At 51.8% G+C, this 20,124-nt stretch overlaps 7 protein-coding genes and 1 non-coding gene across 8 annotated transcripts; 3 read left to right on the forward strand and 5 right to left on the reverse strand.

Moving 5' to 3' along the window:
* Window positions 1-99: 99 nt before the first annotated feature.
* On the reverse strand, window positions 100-943 carry M431DRAFT_478737 (hypothetical protein; the record flags this gene model as incomplete). Its single annotated transcript, XM_024915702.1, has 3 exons — window positions 100-178; window positions 254-795; window positions 857-943. The coding sequence occupies 3 exons, from the start codon at window positions 941-943 to the stop codon at window positions 100-102; spliced, it is 708 nt and encodes a 235-aa protein (XP_024779374.1).
* A 327-nt stretch (window positions 944-1,270) lies between these two features.
* Window positions 1,271-3,676, forward strand: M431DRAFT_491313 (hypothetical protein; the record flags this gene model as incomplete). Its single annotated transcript, XM_024916893.1, has 2 exons — window positions 1,271-1,962; window positions 2,029-3,676. The coding sequence occupies 2 exons, from the start codon at window positions 1,271-1,273 to the stop codon at window positions 3,674-3,676; spliced, it is 2,340 nt and encodes a 779-aa protein (XP_024779375.1).
* A 193-nt stretch (window positions 3,677-3,869) lies between these two features.
* M431DRAFT_312304 (hypothetical protein) lies at window positions 3,870-7,464 on the reverse strand. The gene is made up of 2 exons (XM_024914233.1): window positions 4,661-7,464; window positions 3,870-4,598 (listed from the first exon to the last, which is right to left on the reverse strand). Exons 1-2 carry the CDS (start codon window positions 7,197-7,199, stop codon window positions 4,063-4,065), a joined length of 3,075 nt encoding a protein of 1,024 aa, XP_024779376.1. The 5' UTR covers window positions 7,200-7,464; the 3' UTR covers window positions 3,870-4,062.
* Window positions 7,465-8,608: 1,144 nt separating this feature from the next.
* M431DRAFT_491316 (hypothetical protein) lies at window positions 8,609-9,778 on the forward strand (the record flags this gene model as incomplete). The annotated part of the gene is made up of 2 exons (XM_024916894.1): window positions 8,609-8,724; window positions 9,169-9,778. 2 exons carry the CDS (start codon window positions 8,609-8,611, stop codon window positions 9,776-9,778), a joined length of 726 nt encoding a protein of 241 aa, XP_024779377.1.
* Window positions 9,779-10,365: 587 nt separating this feature from the next.
* On the reverse strand, window positions 10,366-12,091 carry M431DRAFT_2263 (hypothetical protein; the record flags this gene model as incomplete). The annotated part of the gene is made up of 4 exons (XM_024913608.1): window positions 10,366-10,899; window positions 10,962-11,490; window positions 11,569-11,726; window positions 11,807-12,091. The coding sequence occupies 4 exons, from the start codon at window positions 12,089-12,091 to the stop codon at window positions 10,366-10,368; spliced, it is 1,506 nt and encodes a 501-aa protein (XP_024779378.1).
* A 1,597-nt stretch (window positions 12,092-13,688) lies between these two features.
* Window positions 13,689-14,587, reverse strand: M431DRAFT_504666 (hypothetical protein). The gene is made up of 2 exons (XM_024918504.1): window positions 14,417-14,587; window positions 13,689-14,320 (listed from the first exon to the last, which is right to left on the reverse strand). The coding sequence occupies exons 1-2, from the start codon at window positions 14,528-14,530 to the stop codon at window positions 14,183-14,185; spliced, it is 252 nt and encodes an 83-aa protein (XP_024779379.1). The 5' UTR covers window positions 14,531-14,587; the 3' UTR covers window positions 13,689-14,182.
* A 389-nt stretch (window positions 14,588-14,976) lies between these two features.
* On the forward strand, window positions 14,977-19,392 carry M431DRAFT_75757 (hypothetical protein; the record flags this gene model as incomplete). The annotated part of the gene is made up of 4 exons (XM_024922386.1): window positions 14,977-15,150; window positions 15,213-15,395; window positions 15,451-19,072; window positions 19,136-19,392. 4 exons carry the CDS (start codon window positions 14,977-14,979, stop codon window positions 19,390-19,392), a joined length of 4,236 nt encoding a protein of 1,411 aa, XP_024779380.1.
* A 635-nt stretch (window positions 19,393-20,027) lies between these two features.
* M431DRAFT_t32 lies at window positions 20,028-20,122 on the reverse strand. Its single transcript has one exon. It is a non-coding gene; the product is annotated as a tRNA-Ser (tRNA).
* Between the last annotated feature and the right edge of the window lie 2 nt (window positions 20,123-20,124).

Raw genomic sequence — 20,124 nt, forward strand, 5'->3', positions numbered from 1 at the left:
TGTTGAGATGATTGGTCCCGTATACTTGTCATCCGAACTACAAATTAGCTTTCTTTTGTTCCTAGTGTACATTCGCGCTGTGTCGCTGCAATATGGGCATTAAGATCCCCTCTCCTTCGCCTCCTCCTTACGGAGCCTATCTATCAGCTTGCCTCTCAAGAACGGGCTCAAGCCAAGGCTTGAAACAGCAAGGTTAGCTCAGAGAGAAAGAAAAGAGAGAGATGACAAGCAGTCGGATTTGTTCAAAACTTACATTCCTTCATTTGTCACGATTCTGTACGTCCCGCTTGGCTGAAGCTTTCCGACGACTTCTCCAGACTCGTCCACCTCAACGCTCCCCAAGATATCTTCCGGCCAGGCAATCCGGCCAAAATCAGGCGGATTCCTGCGATCACTCAGATGAACGAACCCGCCTCGACCTGCACCGCCCGGCCCGCCCTGCGCACTCGCTCCTCCGGCTCCATCCCCTCCAGCTCCGCCGCCTCCTCCCTGCTTCCGGGAAGATCCTCGATGGCGCTCTTGGTGCTGGCCGGGGAAGAATGAGCCGCCGGACCCGAGATTGAACCCTCCTGGACTGGCAAAGGCTTTTGCTTGCGCAATCACATCTTCATCTTGATGGCCGTATTCAGATACGACCTCGTTGAGAATCGATACAAACTTTGGGTTCTGTGTAAATGAATGAGGTGTCGGGGGAACGGCTGTGGTAACGCCAATTGCAAGCGTTTGAGAAGGAGGATTTGAGTCTAGATAGGTGAGGATATGTGATGACGGTGCTGTTGCATTGTCAAAGACTTTCTGGAGTGATTTGGTCAGCTCGTCAGTTCTCAGTGTAAAACGGGGTTGCTTTGCGACTGACAATGTATGAGTTATTCTTCAGAGTAGACACTGCTCTGAGAAACACTCTTGAGCTTTGGTGAGCTATTCGAAATTTGGTTGATATCATGTTTGCGGCTGTACAAGTCCCCCAATCGGATTTAAATAGAGGGAGAGGTTAATGAAAATATAGCCCAGCAAATTAAATCGCCAATGAGGTCATTCAGAGCTTGAGCTTCTGGCAGCTCAGACTTTACCCCACGCTCCCCGGTATGCGCATTTATGCATCTATGCGAAATCAATTAGACGCGTCGACGCGGTCTCCCCTCCAAAAGTTCGCGATAGATGAGCTTAGGTGGGCTATCAGCTAAAACTCGGGCAATTGCTGTCTCGATTTTTCTATCTCGTGTTTGATGCAATGCCGACTTCAAGCTTTTAATCTCGACAGCATCAAACCATGGACAAAACACCGGCCCCCATCTTCCGCAAGCAGCGTCCACTGATCCCATCATCATCGGTGGCGCCCTCATCGTCGCCGGCATTCGGAACTCCAGTCCACCCTCCGAAGCCATTCAGCATCAATGCCCCCAAAGCCGCGATCCTCCCCATCATCCTCCCGCCGGCGACTCTCCGACCGCTCGCCTTTCGCACATTCACAAAGAAGCACTCGCTGACGCTCACTTCGTCGGCACTGCAGGAGCTTGCGTCCTTCATCGGGCGACACTGCGGTTCGGGATGGCGTGAGGAAGGCTTGGCAGAAAGAGTGCTGGAGGAGGTGGCGAGAAGTTGGAAGAATCGAAATGGCGGCGTCATGGTGGAGGGGGCGAGCAAGGAGCTGCAAGACATCCTCAAGACGCTGGAGGGAAATATGAGTGGCGGCAAGATCATGGGCCAGGGCAGAGGGCTTCCACGGGGAGATAGCATGCTGGAGATCAACGACAATGATACAATAAACACCAGACTCGGCATCAGACCAACGGCACTCCCTCGGCAAGACAGCAATGTTAGCTTTGGCATGTCTGGATTGGGGGTGCAAGAGGAGGCGGATGATGATGAGGATGCCAGCGATGCTCGGGCCTGGCTCAAGGTCATTGACGCCTATGACCAGCCGCGGCTCCTTTACAACGTGGATAAGAAACACTTTGAAAGGTGAGATATGCCACATTACCCTCTACTCATGTTATATTGCAATTCAAGCTCACACGTGGACTATAGAGATACGGCCAAGCCCTCATTATTACCTCCAGCTTCTCACAAAACCACCGTCTTCCGAAACCGCTACCACGTCATTCACCAACGCCTCCTCCGAAACGAATCCTTCCAGACCTCTTCCGTCACTTCATCCCGTAAACATACTCTACAACGCTCGCTCTCCAACCAACAATCTCTCAGAATCACGCCCATTGCCAATTTGCTCGGTCGACATGGAAGCAATCACATGCTCTTGGGCCAGCTGAATATCCTACCGACAGGAGACCTCGCCATAAGTGACCTAACAGGCACCATTGCCCTTGATGTTTCACAGGCGGTTGCCATCCCCGATGATTCAGCATGGTTCTGCCCCGGAATGATGGTCCTTGTAGACGGCGTGTACGAGGAGGAGGAAGAATCAGTTGGTAAAGGTCTGAGTGGTAGTAGCGGCGTTGGAGGCACTCTTGGAGGCCGATTCCAGGGATTCTTCATCGGACAGCCCCCTTGCGAGAAGCGTAAGTCGACTCTCGGCATCAGTGGGCTCGATGGAACCGATCATGACCAGACCATCGGGGGAGGCTTCGGCTGGATCGACTTCCTCGGCGTCGGTAGTGAGCGTGCAGTCGGATCCAAAATGCGAAGGCTGGAGAGAAGATTACTACAGCCGGCCCCTGAAGAAGACATGCCCTCGCGGAATCGCGTCGTCATCATTGGTGAAATCAACCTCGACCAGCCGCGAGCCCTTCAAGCCCTCCGCAAGATCCTGTCATTATACGCCGCCGAGCCCGAAGGCACGTCGCCCCTCACATTTGTCCTGGCCGGCAACTTCACGCAACACGCTGTCATGGCCCGAGGTGGCAGCGGCGGCAGCATTGAGTACAAAGAGTACTTTGACGCCCTTGCCTCTACCTTTTCCGACTTCCCCACGCTTCTCCAGTCCTCCACCTTTGTCTTCGTTCCCGGTGACAACGATGGCTGGGTCTCCTCCTTTACGGGCGGTGCTTCCGTGCCACTGCCTCGAAAACCTGTTCCTGAAATGTTCACCTCGCGCATCCGTCGCGCTTTTGCCACGGCCAATGCCGAAGCTGGCAACACGGGCGTTCAGGGTTCTGCTATATGGACGAGCAACCCTAGCAGAATGTCGCTTTTCGGACCAAACCACGAGCTTGTCTTGTTTAGAGACGATATATCCGCCAGACTGAGACGTACCTCGGTAACTCTCAAGCGCAAGCCCGCCGCCGAAACAGATGGTGCGCCAGAAGACGACGCCTCTCCCGATCTCCCATCAGCGTCACCTGCTGTCGAGGACGACGCCATGGATCTTGACTCGGCTGCCGCTGACAAGCCCTCTGCCAACACCTCTTCCTCTCTTCCTCTCGACGTGAAAGCAGCCCAGAAACTCGTCAAGACGATCCTCGACCAGGGCTACCTCTCCCCTTTTCGCCAGTCTACCCGCCCCGTGCACTGGGATTACGCTTCCGCGCTGCATTTATACCCTTTACCCACTGCCATGGCGCTTATTGATACGACGGCGCCGCCGTTTTGCATCACGTATGAAGGGTGTCATGTTATGAACCCGGGGAGCATTCTCGTGCCTGGGCGGAAGGGCGTCGGAAGATGGGTAGAGTATGAGATTGGGCGGTTGGGGAAGCTGAGGGAGTGTACTTTGTAATCATGTAGGCACAAGCATTAGAGGGAAATAGGGTCTGTTGATATAAGGGAAGAAAAGGGAATCTTGCTTGGTGGGATATGGAATTAGATGTAGCATCACGTAACGCATGAAATAACTACCCAGTCAGGGACGACTAGACAATGGATATGAAACACATTATGATGAAAATTGATCAAACCGAGACACAATATTGCCATGTTATATATCTCAAATATTCAAGAAATCAAAAGCCTTGCGCCATCATGATTCGCTTCATATGCTTCATTTGATCCTTTCCCGTCATGAATATCCAAACCCATATTATTTTACCCCAAAAAGTCGTGTATGCTTGGGTATCTAAAAACACCTTTTCACTCATCCTATTTCGTCTTGCTTCTCGTCGTATATTACTCCAACAGCAGTTCATCTTGATGCAAGACTCCATACAGGCCCTCAATCTCCTTCTTAATCTTCTTCAATTCGGCGGCCACCTGCGCCGTGACAAGGGTATACGCATAAAGCAAAGCATAATCTTTTTCTTCCGTCATGGCCTGAACAGCATCGTCCTCACCGTTTCTCAAGTTCATCTCCATATGATTCTTGCGGTATTGATAGATTTTGTTCAAGAGGCGGTCTCTGGTACGGTCAATAGTAGGAATGGCATCCGTAAGAGGATACTCCAGCATAACGCACGACGCCAGGACTTGGAAAACGTGGCATAGGCGTTCGCACAGCTGTACCCTTTCAGCAGCCGTAATTTCCAGCAGGGCACTCTCGCCCTCTGAGAGCGTGTCTCGACGCTGTGTAATGAGACGCATAGCGTAAAGGCCGTCTAGTATGTGTTTCGTAGAGCGCATAATGCGGCCATAGGCAGCGTCAGGGAACGGCCCGCGAAGTTCAAACTCAGATTTAGCAGAGTCTCGCAGCGACTCCAGTTTGAAAACTGTATACAGATAACACTGATTAGCGAGAGTAATCAGACACGTAAAGGGGGTTTAACCATACCATATCGCCGAAGGGCTATCTGTTCGCCCTCCTTCATGAAATCCATACCATCATCACCCCCCTCTAGCAAAGCAGCCAGAGGTCCGCGCTTCCAAATGAGCCCAAGCTGCAGATATAGCACCGAGAGTCCCTCTCTGAATTTCTTCCTCCCAGAGATTGGCCACAGCAGTCGACAGACGAGAATACCCCACAAGATTCCCAACGTAACCGCCACTACACGATGGTACGTAATCTCGAAAATGAGGGGATCTATTCCACCCTCATCGTCATCGTCATCATCAACATCTTGCGTCAAGCTGTAAGCATACAGCACAATGACGTTGTATGCCAGAAGCGAAATTCTCCCCAGGGGAGCCTTCTTCATGACTAGAATCACATAAAAGTTTCCCAGCGCGACAATGACGGTGCAGAGCTCAAGGAGCCAGGGATTGGTCATGCTTATCGACCATGCGAAGCAAGCACAGGTTCCCCCTATTAGGGTTCCAATGAATCGGGAGCTACCCGTTGTGTTGGAGGCACCAGTTGTCATTCCGACAACAATCATGTAGGACAGAAGACCCCATTCGCCCCTCCAGTGTTGATACACTGGCCTCGTAGCAGGAATGAAAGCAAGCATGGCCCATAAAACGGCACCAATACCTACTTTGATTCCAAACAGCACATCCTCGCGCGTTAGGAATCGAAGAAACTTTAGTAAAGCCTGGGAGCATTTGCGAACAAAGGAATTGGAGTTCTGCGGTGAGGCATCCCAATGAAACGAGTCTCTCTTCTTCAGCATGGCCTTGGGTAGACCCTGAGGGGTAGGTGACTTCATTCGGCCCCTCGGCTTTCTGACCAGGAGGGGTTCATGTTCTGCATCACGGTCGCTGCGGCGTTGAAAAAGCTTCCAGTGCCTCCAGAACTTGAGCCACCTCCAGCTTCGATCTTGATGTGCCACCGGATTTTGCAATGATTCAAGCACATCGAGGTACGCATCCATTTCCTCAGCCACTGCCTGCAAACTGAAGGAAAAGTGGCCACAAGCAGCGGCAACTTCTTCTATATCAGCTTGAATATTTTCGGTTCGCGATCTTCCGAGCTCGATGCTTCGATATAATTCGCGAAGGGCCTTGCCTCTGGCATTGTTGTACAGATTCACAGCATCCCGGAGGCTAGCACGCAGATGCACATTGACAGCCACCTGGTCTTCGGGGTGCTTGCCAAAGGGGTTCTCTTTCAGCGTTTCTGATAGAGTATACGCCAAAGATTTCATCGAAGGGCCCAGCAGTGCCAAAAAGAGCGCGAATATATCGGATGGCACACGAAAGATGGGCGACTTATCGAGAGTAGGGTCTGAGTGGCTATTGAGGGCCGAGCGACGCTCGAATTCGTCTTCTTCAATGACTGATAGGCCGTCAGAAAAGTATGAAACACTTCGAGTCATTCCAGACACTGGCTCAGGAGAAAATAGGTGCGATTGCGGCGGCACAATAGAGTTGGGTCCCTCTTTCAGAAGCGTCAGCTGGGTCTGGAGCGCACTACGCAGACCCCCAGTCGCCTGTGATAGCGTTTCCAACGACTTGATGAGACGTTTATCCAACCGGTATATGTCCTCTCTCCCGAGAAAGTATTGCTCGATTTTAGACTCCCGAAGAGTCGTCATTATCTGAGCATATGCCGAATTATACTGAGCGGATGCCTGGGCATACTCAGGAGAGTTGACCTCGTCCTCCGATCCGTTTAAAAACCCACTGGTGATAAAAGACAAGCGATCACTCAGCGCCACCGCTGCAGTAAGGATAGACTGGCGCAACACTTTTCTTGCCGACACGCGCCATAGCAGGAGGTTAACAGCCACGGTAAAGGTGATTCCAAGCAATAACAGCTTAAACATCTGGATGATCTTATCCACGGAGAAGTAGCCATTATTGACGGATTCTTCTTTGGTAATGATGGATATAATGGCCATTGATGCCAAGGTAGAGGCGGTGTTGACAAGGGGCTGGTTCAATCGCTGCTTAGTCCAGCCGACCAAGCCAAGACCGCCTCCAATGCATACAAGTAGGACGATGGCATGTGCGGGAGTGGCAGATCCAGAGATGGCGCGAGAGGCAATCGCTATCCCCATCGACAGCATACAGACCAGCTCGGCATATACCACGGCCACAATAGCAATCACAACGGCCTCCAGCATAGACCCAGCCGTCCGGGCCGGGTGGAAGTACACTGTCAACGTCGCCGCAATGTGTTTGCCATCCCGACGGCCCAAGAAGTTGGACAACGGCGGCCAAAACGTCGCCGTAGTGCCCAAGAAATATGCCAGCGTGCACTTGAGCACCTGCCGGCCCTCGTCAGTCTGCAGCCATCGCCAGGCCGCCATCGACTTGGACCGCACAGCTCTCGAAGCTGCCTGGAGATGCTGACCAACCGAATTCACCGAAGTTGTTGGCGGGCGACGCTCAGATCCATTGCAGTGTGACCGGGTCCTGGGAGTGCGGAGGGTGAATTGGCGCCGGGAGCGCTCGCCCGTGGCAGGGATGATGAAGGTGCCATTGCGCATTTTCTATTGATAGGAAACGAAACGGCCGAGTTTAGCAAAGCGCCTCATGCAGAGTAATCTGGAAGGGGGAAGGCGAGTTCACGTACACTCCTCTTGGAGGGACGCGCGGGCGGCAATGCGGCCGTCGTCGAGGACATGGAGCTGGAGCTGTCTCTGCTGCCGTTGGAGCTGCTCATGACTGGAAGCGTCGGCCGCGTCTGCTGCGGGACAGAACGGGCATTCTCATGGGCTCGAGAAAGGCCCTGGGCCGTGTCTCCAGGTCAGCCCGCGATTCGGCTGCTGGAGGCAATGCTGTTCAGCTGGCGTCTGTGTGGTGGTTGATGGATGGCTAGGGCAGGGTTGGGCTGCTATCGTGGGAAGCTCAGGTACTAAGCTAGCTGAGCCAGCTGCCGCGGTGACAAGAGAGCATTGAGACGGGACGGGAACAAGTTTGAAAATTGAATCAGGTGCACGTACTCCGTACTGTCCGCTACTGTAAACACTTGGCGGGACCGAATGCCGGGAGCTTATGGCATGGGGCGCAGCGGTCGTTAGCGGCCCTGAGCGTGCTGGAGCGCCAGTGCTGGGCTGCTCAGGTACCGGCACTCGTTACGGAGTAGAACAGGTATGTTGACACTTTGCAGCGGGGCCAGCAGGTGGGCCAGCTGTATGTACTCCGGGCTTTGGGGTTGGGGCAAGCTGTCAATTTGCAATTACCGCCAGATCGTGAGCCATGGAGCCTTGAACCCTTGGCGATCTCTTGGGCCACCTCCAATCGGCCGTCGCCATCCCATGCACCCACGGCAATGCTAGTGCCGAAGCAATAAACTATTAGATGTGACAGTCGAGTGGCACTGCTAGCGGGAGTCGGGATTGCAGCTCAACTTGATCAGATGCATCACGGACGGCGTGATTTACTGTTGATTTGGGCGCTTGTGCACGTCCAACAGCAGCTTGAAGCTTGTCATCGGGCTGCGCCACCACCACCGACCGCCCACTAGCCACGATCTGATTTGATGCCTTCCGTTATCAGGCGCTCCAGCGTGCTCCTAAACTCGGGCCTTGCTCCAGTGCCGTCGCCTGTTTGAGCCTGTTGCATATGTCCAGACGCAACGGATCTTGACTCTAACGCTTGGCGCCGTGCACATTCATGGAGCCCAAAACAAGTGCCATTGTGCTATTATCTGACCTGCTGGTTGCTGGTTAGAAATCACGATAAGCCTGCTCCTCACGTCGTTCCGCGCCGCTTCTTCCTTCTCCCATCCATCCCGTCTTGCAGTCTCCCAGGCGCGCTGTCTGCTCGTCCACTCACTTAGACGCCTCTGCTTCTGCGTCTGGCTTCTGGTGTCCCGCTTCCCTCTTCATCAGCATACGCCAAATCGCCCACGCTGGCCACCTACTCGTTCATCCGACGACGGCTCATGTCCGCCATGGCTGCTCCGGGGCCTCGAAGGTTCGCCCCTTTGCGAGCAGCAGCAGGCCTGTCACCATTCCACAGCGATCCGATACTGAGGGGCATCATATTTGACATGGACGGGACATTGTGGTATGAAACACCCTACAGCCAGCTAATGATTGAGCTGTCTTACCTAATGCCCCCTCTCTTTTCCATTGTTTTTTCTTTCTTTTTACTTCAACGCTCTTCTCTTCTCTTCTGAAGCCCATTCTGTTATAAAAGCCTTCAATCTTTTTTCTTTTTATATATTTCTCTCAAGTGCGATTGCCCTATAGTCCTAGGGACAAGATCAAGTGATTTGTCTTTCATATTGTCGGGTGGCATTTGAGCAATGGCAAGTTTTGCTCAACAGCCTTGTCACTGACTCATTTTGCTTACTGCGTTTATGTGCCCCTCATTCTGCCACGGAACAAGATGTAAGAAAGAGAACGGCAAAAGGATGAACAGAATAGAAGGGAGGAGAAGAGAATGAAGAGAATGAAATGGGAAAAGATGTTCTTCACAAATTGGCATTGCCTCTGACATCCTCAATAGTGAGCCTCAAACATACATGTTCAGGGAAATGCGCTCCGTCCTCGGCATCCCTCAGTCAGTGGACATCCTCGAACACATCGACAAGCTCCCCCCTCACCAGCAGCCGCCCGCCCACGAGGCCATCCGCGCCATCGAGCGCAAGGCCATGGCCTCGCAGACGCCCCAGCCCGGCCTCCAGGACCTCATGTCCTACCTCGAGGCCTACCAGGTGCCCAAGGCCATCTGCACCCGCAACTTCGACATCCCCGTCCAGCACCTCATCTCCAAATTCCTGCCCGCCTCCCAGTTCTATCCCGTCATCACCCGCGACTTTCGCCCTCCTAAGCCCCATCCGGCAGGTATCATGCACATCGCCCAGAGCTGGGGCCTGGTCGACGGCTCCGGCGCCGTGGACACCAGCGGCTTGATCATGGTGGGCGATTCCCTCGATGATCTGACGGCGGGGAGGTTGGCGGGCGCTGCCACCGTGTTGCTGCTCAACGACGTGAACAAGGAGCTGGCCACCCATGAGCATACCGACTTGGTAATCCACAAGCTCAACGACTTAATTCAAATCCTGGAAAATGGATTTCAGGGGAGAGTGATAGAACCAGGGCGTTTACCATTGTGATTTTTTCGCATATATCCAAACGTTAGATTTAGGCGCTTCTCAGCATCAAGCACAATACATGTAAACAAGTCCACCAACACTACATTGGACATAGGCATATATATATATACTCTTTGTATACGGGAGGGAAATGGCAAATACAAAATTCATTTAATGCTCACTTGCAAAAGCCACTTTCTTTTCTCTCTCTTTCATCTCATCTGTTATTTTCTCAGCTCAAGCTGGGTTGCTAGATTCAAACGCTCTGCGTTTGCTACATATACCTAAGGTACATCACACTAGAACATGTAACACGATCCAAGCGGTTTCATTGCGATGAAGTGTACCAACAAAAAAGAAGTGTTTTTTTTCTTTCCATGTGTAACTTATAGCTGTCTCACAGCTCATTTCAGATAATCGTTCCAGAGATTTTCTTCTTTCGCTATCAATTTTTGTTTGGCGCCTCTCATCAGAACAGACGTGAGGAGACAGAGACATGTCCATCAAAAAAGAAATTGCGCCGAGGTGATGCTAAGGCAGAGAGAGAGTTGTCGAGAGGATGTCGATATAAGTAGGTCAGAGGGTCAATAGTAAGGTGGCGGCGGATCCTATACGCCGTATGAAGGGTTCGGGGGCAGCCCGTAGGTTTTGACTTGCCTCCGGCTCTGACCTCGTGCCTCGTCTGACGCTGATTTTTGCGATCCTCCTTGCGCAAAAGCACTTGTTGGTGGCGCTGGTCGGACTGGAAGGTTGAAGGTGTTGGGTGAAGAGTGATGGGAGCCATCTGAATAGCCAGAAGACGAGTTTGTGGGAACTCGTTGTCCGAGACCCGGATGAGCGGGCCGGCTCGCGCCAACACCATTTCGCGATGGTGATCGATTTTGCGTAGCCAGCTGATCTCTTGGTGAGAGGATTCCAGCTCCAGCAATGGGGATGTCTCCGAATTGGGGTGTGTCGAGCGGCAGCTCCTCATTTCGCGACTGCGGCGATGAGTCGCTTGACCGAAGCAGTTCGTGGGTGCCGCTAGGCGAAAGCTGGGGTACAAGATGAGACTTGCGGTTGTCCCTCTCCATAAGGCTAAATGCCCACTCCTTAAGGTCTACCGGTGTTCTCTTGGCAGCTTGCACAAAAGGATCACGCTCCTAAAAATGTTGTCTCAGTCACCATTCGAAAAGCCGAGGGTAAGGGGCTGGTATCAACTTACAAATAATTCTTGCGGGGTAGGCCGCTTCTCTGGCTCCTTAAACAAGCACTTCTGTACCATGTCCTCCAGGATGCTGGGGAAAGCGTCGCTCTTGGGAAGCTTCGGGGCAGGCTCGTTGACAATCTGCTGCAGCAGATCCAAAATTCCAGCGGGACCCGAGTCATCTTCGTCAATGTGCTCGCTTGCAAAGGGGAATTTGCCAATGGCAAGCTCCATAATAGTCAAACCAAAACTCCAGACGTCCGACTTGACTGTGTATTTCTCGCCCTGAATTCGCTCAGGGGCCATGTAGGTGGATGTGCCGACAAAGGTATCGGCAATGGAGTTGACCAGCTCTCCAGACACTCCAAAGTCGCACAGTTTGATGGAGCCGCGAGAGTTGATGAGAATATTTGACGGCTTGATATCTCGGTGCATGATATGGTGCTTGATGTAAAGGTAGGTCAGGCCACCCAGAGTGGCCTCTGCAATCTTGCCCAAAACATCCACGCGGATTGGGCCAAAGACTCTCGAAACTCTGTCGAGTGCACTATTCGGATATCAGAGTCAGTCACATTCAGTACAATTGGTCCAATCTCGTGTCTTGGATATATGTAATGAAACTTACCCAACATCCATATACTCCATACACATAATGACATCGTTGTTGTGATTCAAAAAGGCACCATAAAATGTAACAATGTAGTCGGAGTGGCATCCGTGCATAATCTGAAGCTCTCGAACAATTCGCCTTCGCATCTCCTTCTTGGCCTCGACGTGTATAATCTAGGTATCCAGCATTAGCTCAGAGGCTCCATTAGGGACACCAAGGAAGTAGGTCAGGGGAGGGCCAGGAGGGACAGTACCTTGCGAGCCATGACGGTCCCTGTCGTCAGATGTCTGACTTTGCTAACGGTACCGCCATTGCCAGATCCGAGTTCTTTTATGACTTCAAGTTCCTCTGGTCTCAGGTCGAGCTTGTACTCGATGCCAATTTCCAGCTGTTCCTCCTTGCCGGCTTCGTCTTTGTTAACCTCTGAAGGCCGTCTGCCACTTTCCGCCGGTGGCGGAGGTCGTGGCGCTGCTGGCGTCAGGGCAAGTCCCTTGACGTTCTTGCGCTTCATCGTGCGCGGTGCGAAAGCGTCAGCCATGTTGGGCAAAAGTTTGATGATGCTGAACGGGAGAAGAAGTGGTGAATTGGTGATGCTTGGCACACCAAGGCGAGGGGCGAGCGTCGATGTCGATTAGGGGGCTCAAGTCCAAATCACTTGGGTAAGGCTCGCCAGAGTCAGATCAAAAGACAAGCAAAGCCTTCTTAGCCCAGCAGACAGTGTTCTTCGAGTAAGGCTGTGGGTGAAAGTTCAAAGCCTTGTCGTGTAGGAGAGATGAGCGATGTGTCGTCGCCGCTCGGAATAGCGCAGATTCTTCGTCAAGTCGCTGGCGGTCGGTTTCGAACAGGTTCAGACTATGCTGGCCCTGCCTAGATGAAAAGTCGTATACAGCCTCAGAGAGACGAAGAGAAGCAAGCGAGTATCACGTCGGAAATGCCTCTGGTGGTCGTTTCGCTTCTCCGCAGAATAGAGGACACCCCTCGAAGTTCGGGAGCCGTGGGGGATATTTACGGGCGGTTGTCCGTCCTCCGTGCACGAAATGGTCGAGGCTACGGGCACGTTAATTAGTGGTGCCCAGGTGCCTTGTAGCGCTGCAGCGGTCCAGTGTGGGGTCCTGCAGAGATAACGTGATCCTGGTCGGTTTGGGGTCTGGAGCGAAACCTGGAAGCTACAAAGGCTCAGGGCAGTTCAGAACAAAGAAAGAACCGTGGATCAACTGAGATTGACTCCCATGGAGGCCTGCACTTGTCCTTTATTAAATATCTCCGGACGGGCTGCAAAGGATTTTTCAACAATGCACTTGACCAGTTGCCAACGCCAGGACATGAGATGAAATCCCGCGTCAGGAGAATTTCTCCAATCATGCTGTACCGAGTTCTATTTTTATAGCCAAGCAGCCACCAAAAGAATCGTTGTTGAATGCACGTTGCCTGTTTGGGCGACCCCAAGAGCCACCACCACCAGCCCCTAAATCGCTGGCCTTGTTTAGGCGCCCAAGCCTGGCTCCCCCTATCATAGCTTTGCGGCGCACTGATAATATCAGCACAACTCCGTGCTCCGTGCTTGTTGTGTTCATCATCACCAAAATGCTCACACGAGTCGCGGGCAGCTGGGCTCATCAGCGGGGCCGGGGCCATTCCCGCGCATCTTAGCGAAGAGCCGGCACGTTTGGACATGTTTTGAAAGATGGGGATGCCTCATGTATACGAAGCACAGAGGGATGAAACCCGGCTAACATGTTAAACGCTCCTGGGCGCGCTTGACCCTCACCAATCATGCATCAGGTACCCAGATCTGGCATTGACCCCTAAAGGTGCATACATAATACTGTAGAGGTGCAATGGAACACACGCATGGCATCCGACTAGCGCGTCTGGCTGCGGGACGATTCAGGTGAAAGAATCCGTCATCTCCTTTCTCTAGGGCCATGTAAACGACTCCAGCGCAGGCGAATGTCCCTTTGATGCCAGTCCAGGCGCACCGTTGCCGTCTCATCTTCCATGAGCGTTGCCTTGTTTGGATATTGACCCATTATTCCCCATGACGTAGTGTTACGAAAAGTTGTTTCAGTGCATCTACATGTGTCCCTAGGATGACTTGGATGAACTGGCCTGCCTATTGCGATGTTCCCCTAGAACGACAGCTCACCGGCGCAGCTTTATCTTTTTCTGGATTTCGTTTAGCATCTAGGGAGTAAATGTCATCGATCATCGTTTGTACCTGTCATAAACCCGATCAGTCATATAATACAGCATCATCCAATTTCAGCTGTGAAGTTTCCCTTCCAGGGTATCATAGACATGCAACTCCAGTAAAGCTCTTGTTAACTTGGCATTGCAACAGAAAGGCGCTTGACAGTCTAATCGATAGTAGACGTGACCAGTTCATAAGGTGATATCTCAATCTCCTGATCTGATATAATCCAGCTCGCCATTCTACTGGCCGACGAGTGAACCAATACGAACCGCCTTGCAGCACTGCTTCACCAAAGCTCTCATGCTCCCTCTCTTTCAATACCAATCAATAGCTAGATGTCGATGTGGGGTCCTCAATCCGTCTTCTAATTTAAGTCTCCGGGCTGCCGCAACCTGCGGGGCCAGCTTCTGCCATACTCGTCAATACATGCTGGTATCAGGCCTGCGACTCCACACTGGCTTGTACTGTAGCAATCCAGAGCTGAGGCCCGATCTTGAAACTAGAGCCAGCTGCAGTATTTGCCGTTTGCCGAATGTTTGGAGGTGGGGGAGCGTATCGTATATGTCGACTGGGCTGCAGACGGATACTATTAGCACAACAAATTGCTGCTAGTCATCTTCAAGAGCAGATAATTCTCCTTATCCCCGGCCGTGTTCAAACTATGCTCACATTTGATAGTCTGCTCAAGTATGGGATAATGGCAAACGAGATAGTGGAAAGTAAAAAGAACAGAATTGCCGAGCAATTTTGCAAAAGAATTTTCATAACTAGTGTACTGTCCATGTACTGGAAACCTTTAGGCGCATATAGTTACTTTTCTCTCATTTTCGGCCCTTTGAGAAATCAAACCCTATTGCAGCTAACTTTGTGTATTTCTCGATAGGCTTCGGAGGATTTGATGGCGGAGCATGCAGCTCGCAGTAGTTACATAAGCATTTTCGAAAACGGATAAATATAATTCCGCTCTACCCCCTGCCACACGCGACACGAGGCTGAAGGTGGTCGCCGAGACTGCTCAAAAATTCATGTAGGCTTGTCAGGAGAGAGAAGTCAGTTGGCCTCATCGAGCTCTTTGACAATTTTCGCCGGAATCAAGGCCTTCTGCCAGTCTTCATCGGAAATCTCTCCGGATATTAGCTGAATTGCGTTATCCGCGCCCAATTCGGACGCGAGTCCCTCGATCAACCTTGTGACATCCTCCCAACGCGATAGCGCCAGGCACCGACAAGATGAGCTCCGCTATGCGCGACCTGATTTCGGGAGAGGCCGAGTTGGATGACGAGGAAGATGACGAATCTTTTGACGAGGATACTGGCGAGGAACGTCGAAGGAAGCCATCCGCCCGTGTCGACGATTCTAGCGAAGAAGAAGAAGACGATGATGACGAAGAAGAGGCTCGCAAGGTAATACTGGACCGCTATTGACTGCTGACACGATCTTCAACTAACGCGACTACTTCGCCTAGATCCGCGAGGGCTTCATTGTCGATGAGGACGAAGAGGAAGAAGAGGTCGAGTCCGACGTCGACAGCCGGCCGGTAAAGAGAAAGCGAGAGCATCGAAATCGTGAAGAGGAAGAAGCACTCGACGAGGAAGATTTGGAACTCATTGGCGAGCAGTTTGGGGAACAGCCAAAGCCCCAGGCACCAGTTAGTCACTCACTGCTCGTCTGACCCTTTTTCTTTGTTAACACCTCATATTTAGTCAAAGTTCAAACGCCTCAAACGCGGCCACCGAGACGAAGACGATTCAGCCCACGAAAAGCGAGGCTTGGAAGAAATCTTCGCAGACGATGACGAGGACGCTGCCGAGCAACGTGGCTACGGTAGACCTGGCTTCCGTTCCCAAGTCGACGAGTTCGACGACTTCATCGAGGAAGACTACCCCGAAGATGAGGATGAGCGCATACGCCAGCAGGAAGATGCCGAAGTCGCCCGCCCTAGGGATCGCGGTGTCGGTGGTGTCGTCGATACCACCGGTCTGGACAAGGATGCGCTGGATGATATGGAGGCCATCTTTGGCAACGGCGAAGACTACGACTGGGCACTCCAGATGGAAGAAGAGGAGGAGGACCGAGAGAGAGAGGAGCAGGGGATCGAGCTCAAGGACGTCTTTGAGCCTTCACAGCTCAAGGAAAAATTGCTCACCGACGAGGATAACGAGATTCGATTTACAGACGAGCCCGAACGCTTTCAACTCGACCGCAAAGCGTTCAAGAACCTGCAACTCACTCCCGATCAATTCAAGGAGGAGGCCCGATGGATTACCAACCAGCTATGGCCGAAGAAGGGTTTGGCTCAGGAACTCCAAGCCCCTTTTGGCAAGGCAGTTGGTAAAGTACTCGAGTTCTTCATTGTCGACGAAGTCGAGGTTCCATTTGTGTTTCAGCACCGAAAGGATTACCTCCTTCACTCCAAGAAAATTCGCAAGTCCACAAGGGACGATCCCGACGGCCCTGATTATACGATTCAGTCAGACAAGCTGCTGAACCAGGATGATCTATGGAGAATTCTCGAGCTCGATATCAAATTCCGCTCATTCGTGGAAAAAAGGAATTCTCTTGAAAAGTCGTTTGAGAACCTCAAATCTATGGATGTCCAAGACGACATGGTCGAGGAGATGATTCCCGAGGCTACCACCATGGAAGAGATTCAAGACCTGCAGGATTATCTGCAGTTCCAGTATGCCAACAAACTGAAGGACCTCGCGACTCTATCCGGTAGCGTATCGCAAACGAAACGCCCAGGTTCAAAATCTTCACTGTTTGACCGTGTTCGCAATGGAAAAGCCTACTACTTTGTCAAAGCCTATGGTATAACTGCCGACCAGCTAGCGAAGAATGCCCTTCGTCAAGGTAGAAAAGTCGCTCCGGATGACCACGAGCAGTATCCGATGGATCTGGCAGACAGCCTGCTTGATGACAGCTTTAACACCGGTGATCAAGTCATGAATGCTGCCCGTCAAATGTATGCTGAAGAGCTGTTTGCCAGTCCCCGGATGCGCAAGTACTTGAGAGCTTCCTTTTACCAGGCGGCTGAAATTAGCTGTCGTCGAACTGACAAGGGCCTGCGAAAGATTGACGACACCCACCCGTACTACGAAATCAAGTACATCCAGAACCAGGCCATCGCGGATCTGGTACACCAACCCGAAGTGTTCCTCAAGATGATGCGCGCTGAGGAAGAGGGCCTCGTGGAGATTAAACTCGAGATGCCTTCACGATACGATTTCCGGAGGCAGCTTTATCAAGAGTTCGAGTCAGAGAACTTTAGTGATCGAGCAGAGCAGTGGCGAGAGGAGCGCAAAAAGGTGTTGGATCTTGCTTACCCTAAGCTGGAAAAGATTGTGGCCAAGAACATCAAGGAAGTTATTCGGACTTTCTGTCAGGATGAAGTTCTCAAGATGTGTCGACAAGAGTTCTACCGCAAGCTTGATCAAGCTCCCTACAAGCCCAAGGGTATGATCCTGGGTACCACACCGCGAGTGCTTGTTCTGTCCAACGGAGGTGGCGACCCTACTCGCGACCCCGTGTGCTGGGCTTGGGTGGAGGAAGAAGGCAGGGTGCTTGAACAAGGCAAGTTTGGCAACCTCGGCAGAGACGAAACACAGCGCGAGAATTTTGTTGAGCTTGTGCGGCGGCGACGGCCTGATGTCATTGGTGTCAGCGGCTGGTCATCGGATACGCAAAAGCTGGTCCGCGACTTGGAGGGCCTTGTGAGCGAGAAGAGTCTCATGGGGGCAGAGTTTGAGGACCCCGAGACGAACGACTACCGAACCGAGCTGCTTGAAGTCATCGTCGTCGAGGATGAAGTCGCACGCCTTTACAAAGATAGCCCTCGTGCCATGGCTGAGCACCCTTCTCTTAACCCCATCACAAGATACTGCATCGCCTTGGCGCGATATTTGCAGAACCCGATGAAAGAATACGCTGCGCTTGGCAAAGATGTATCGTCTCTTTCATTCCACCCATGCCAAAGCTTGCTGCCTCCGGATAAGCTGATGAAATATTTGGAATCTGCCATGGTTGATACTGTCAATATGGTTGGAGTCAACATCAACGATGCCATGACGGACACTTACACGGCCAATCTTCTCCCTTTTGTCGCAGGATTGGGACCGCGAAAGGCCACCAGCGTAATCAAGACCATCAACGCAAACGGAGGCGTAGTCAACACAAGAGACGAGCTTGTCGGTGACCCAGACAGCGGAAAGCTACCAGTTGTTGGACCACGTGTCTGGAACAACTGTGCCAGTTTTCTGTATATCGAGTACGACGCAACGAATCCCTCATCGGATCCTCTTGACAACACTCGTGTTCACCCTGAAGACTACGAATTGGGCCGCAAGATGGCGGCAGATGCGCTTGAATTGGATGAAGAGGACGTTAAAGCGGAGACGGATGAGAACGGACCTGGCGCCATCGTGCGAAAGCTCTTCAAGCAAGACGAGCAAGAGAGGGTCAACGAGCTGGTGCTTGATGAGTACGCCGACCAGTTGCAGAGGAATTTCAGCCAACGCAAGCGAGCTACTCTCGAGGCCATCAGTGCCGAACTGCAAGCGCCCTACGAAGAGTTGCGCAGAAGCTTTGCGCTCCTTACGCCGTCTGACATTTTCACCATGTTTACGGGTGAAACCAAGTTGACTCTCTGTGAGGGCATGATTGTTCCAGTCAACGTGCGCATGGTCAGAGACGACTTTGCCATTGTGAAGCTGGACTGCGGCATTGAAGGCAGGATAGAAGGCCACGAAGTATCGAACCGGGCTTCTGTCAAGGACGTCCTCAGCTCAGGGCAAACGGTGCAAGCTAAGATCCTTGAGATGAACTACAAGGATTTCATGGCCAAGCTTTCCATGCGGGAAGAGTCTTTGCGCGTCCCCTACAAGGCTCCCATCAACTTTGGCCGCGATGGCTGGGACTATGCTCTCGAGGCTGCCGACAAAGAGGAGCTTCGTGAGAAAGACAAGACCACAGGCAGGACGCAGCGTGTGGTCAAGCATCCCAACTTCAAGCCCTACAACTCAATCCAGGCGGAAGAGTACCTTGGATCGCAGCCTCCTGGCGAGGTCATCATTCGACCCTCTTCAAAGGGTAATGACCACCTGGCTATTACCTGGAAGGTTGCTGATGGCGTTTACCAACACATTGACGTCCTGGAAATGCAAAAGGACACAGAGTTTTCTGTTGGCAAGCTCCTCCGGATAGGTGGCAAATACACCTATAGCGATCTTGACGAGTTGATCGTGGATCATGTTAAGGCCATGGCCCGAAAGGTCGAAGAGATGATGAGAAACGACAAGTACCAAAACAGGTCACGCAACGAGACTGGTAAGTCATCTTTGATCAACTTGTTACCCGAATCCCTAGGTGAATATCTTTCTAACATCGAAGCAGAGAAATGGCTCATTACTTATGTGGATGCCAACCCCAACCGATCTGCATATGCCTTTTGCATCGACACCAAGCATCCAGGATACTTTTGGCTATGCTTCAAGGCGAGCAAGACGGCACGTGTCATCGGCCTACCGGTGCGAACCATTCCTCAAGGATTCGAGCTCAGGGGATATCAGTATCCCGACATGCGTGCCCTGTGTAATGGTTTCAAGCTGCGGTTCCAGAATGAGTTTTCCAAGATGGGGGCGCGCTAAGAAGAGAGAATAATGATGACCTAGACGTGGCCTGGAGGCGGACATGGAAAAAGCGAAAATCTAGGGTTACAGATTTAATGACTCGTGTGTGTTGATTATTTAGTATCATTGTGTAGAAAGTCCGGATTCAAACTGGCTCGGGAGGAACTCGATAGCAGTCCTTGGGAGCGAAAACCACTTTTTTTTCTCCCTCATTGTTCATTATTTCAGAGAAAGATTGGGGCTACGGGGATAGCATGGATGAGAAGCAATAGTATTCATGGAAAAAACAAAAGATTAGAATAATAGGTGACTTGTTTTAAGGGGGAGAGGAGGCTAGCTGGGTTGACGAATATTTCAACTGACGAGGAACAAACAAAGCCTGCTCTTGAGTCGATGCAGCTAGATTGGTAATCACAAATTACATGCAGATGGATACAATGGCCGTTCGTGATGTTTTGATTCCAATGTGTTTGACCAACGATGAACAGCCCCTGAGGCGCCATTATGCTTGGTGGTTTGACCATATAAAGATTGAGTGTAGAGAGCTCAGCAACATACACATTGATGGAAGCAAAAATGAAGAAGATACCAATCGTAAGTAGTCTGCCATATGGCCGTTCAAGAGGACATGAGGGCAAAAAAAAAGAATTGAGCGACACCTGCAGGATTCGAACCTGCGCGTGCGAACACAATGCCTATGATACCTGTAGATAGCAGGGCATCGCCTTAACCACTCGGCCAAAGTGTCTT

The sequence above is a fragment of the Trichoderma harzianum genome (genome assembly GCF_003025095.1).
Source record: "Trichoderma harzianum CBS 226.95 unplaced genomic scaffold M431scaffold_2, whole genome shotgun sequence".
Lineage (NCBI taxonomy): Eukaryota > Fungi > Ascomycota > Sordariomycetes > Hypocreales > Hypocreaceae > Trichoderma > Trichoderma harzianum.

Bases quoted from the DNA above. Each gene is read 5' to 3' on its own strand.
- M431DRAFT_504666 (XM_024918504.1), bottom strand. From the start codon at position 14,530: ATGGACAGTACACTAGTTATGAAAATTCTTTTGCAAAATTGCTCGGCA. The intron at 14,321-14,416 runs GTGAGCATAGTT...ATCCGTCTGCAG, and splicing joins ACTTGAGCAGACTATCAAAT to CCCAGTCGACATATACGATA.
- M431DRAFT_312304 (XM_024914233.1), bottom strand. From the start codon at position 7,199: ATGCGCAATGGCACCTTCATCATCCCTGCCACGGGCGAGCGCTCCCGG. The intron at 4,599-4,660 runs GTATGGTTAAAC...ATCTGTATACAG, and splicing joins GATAGCCCTTCGGCGATATG to TTTTCAAACTGGAGTCGCTG.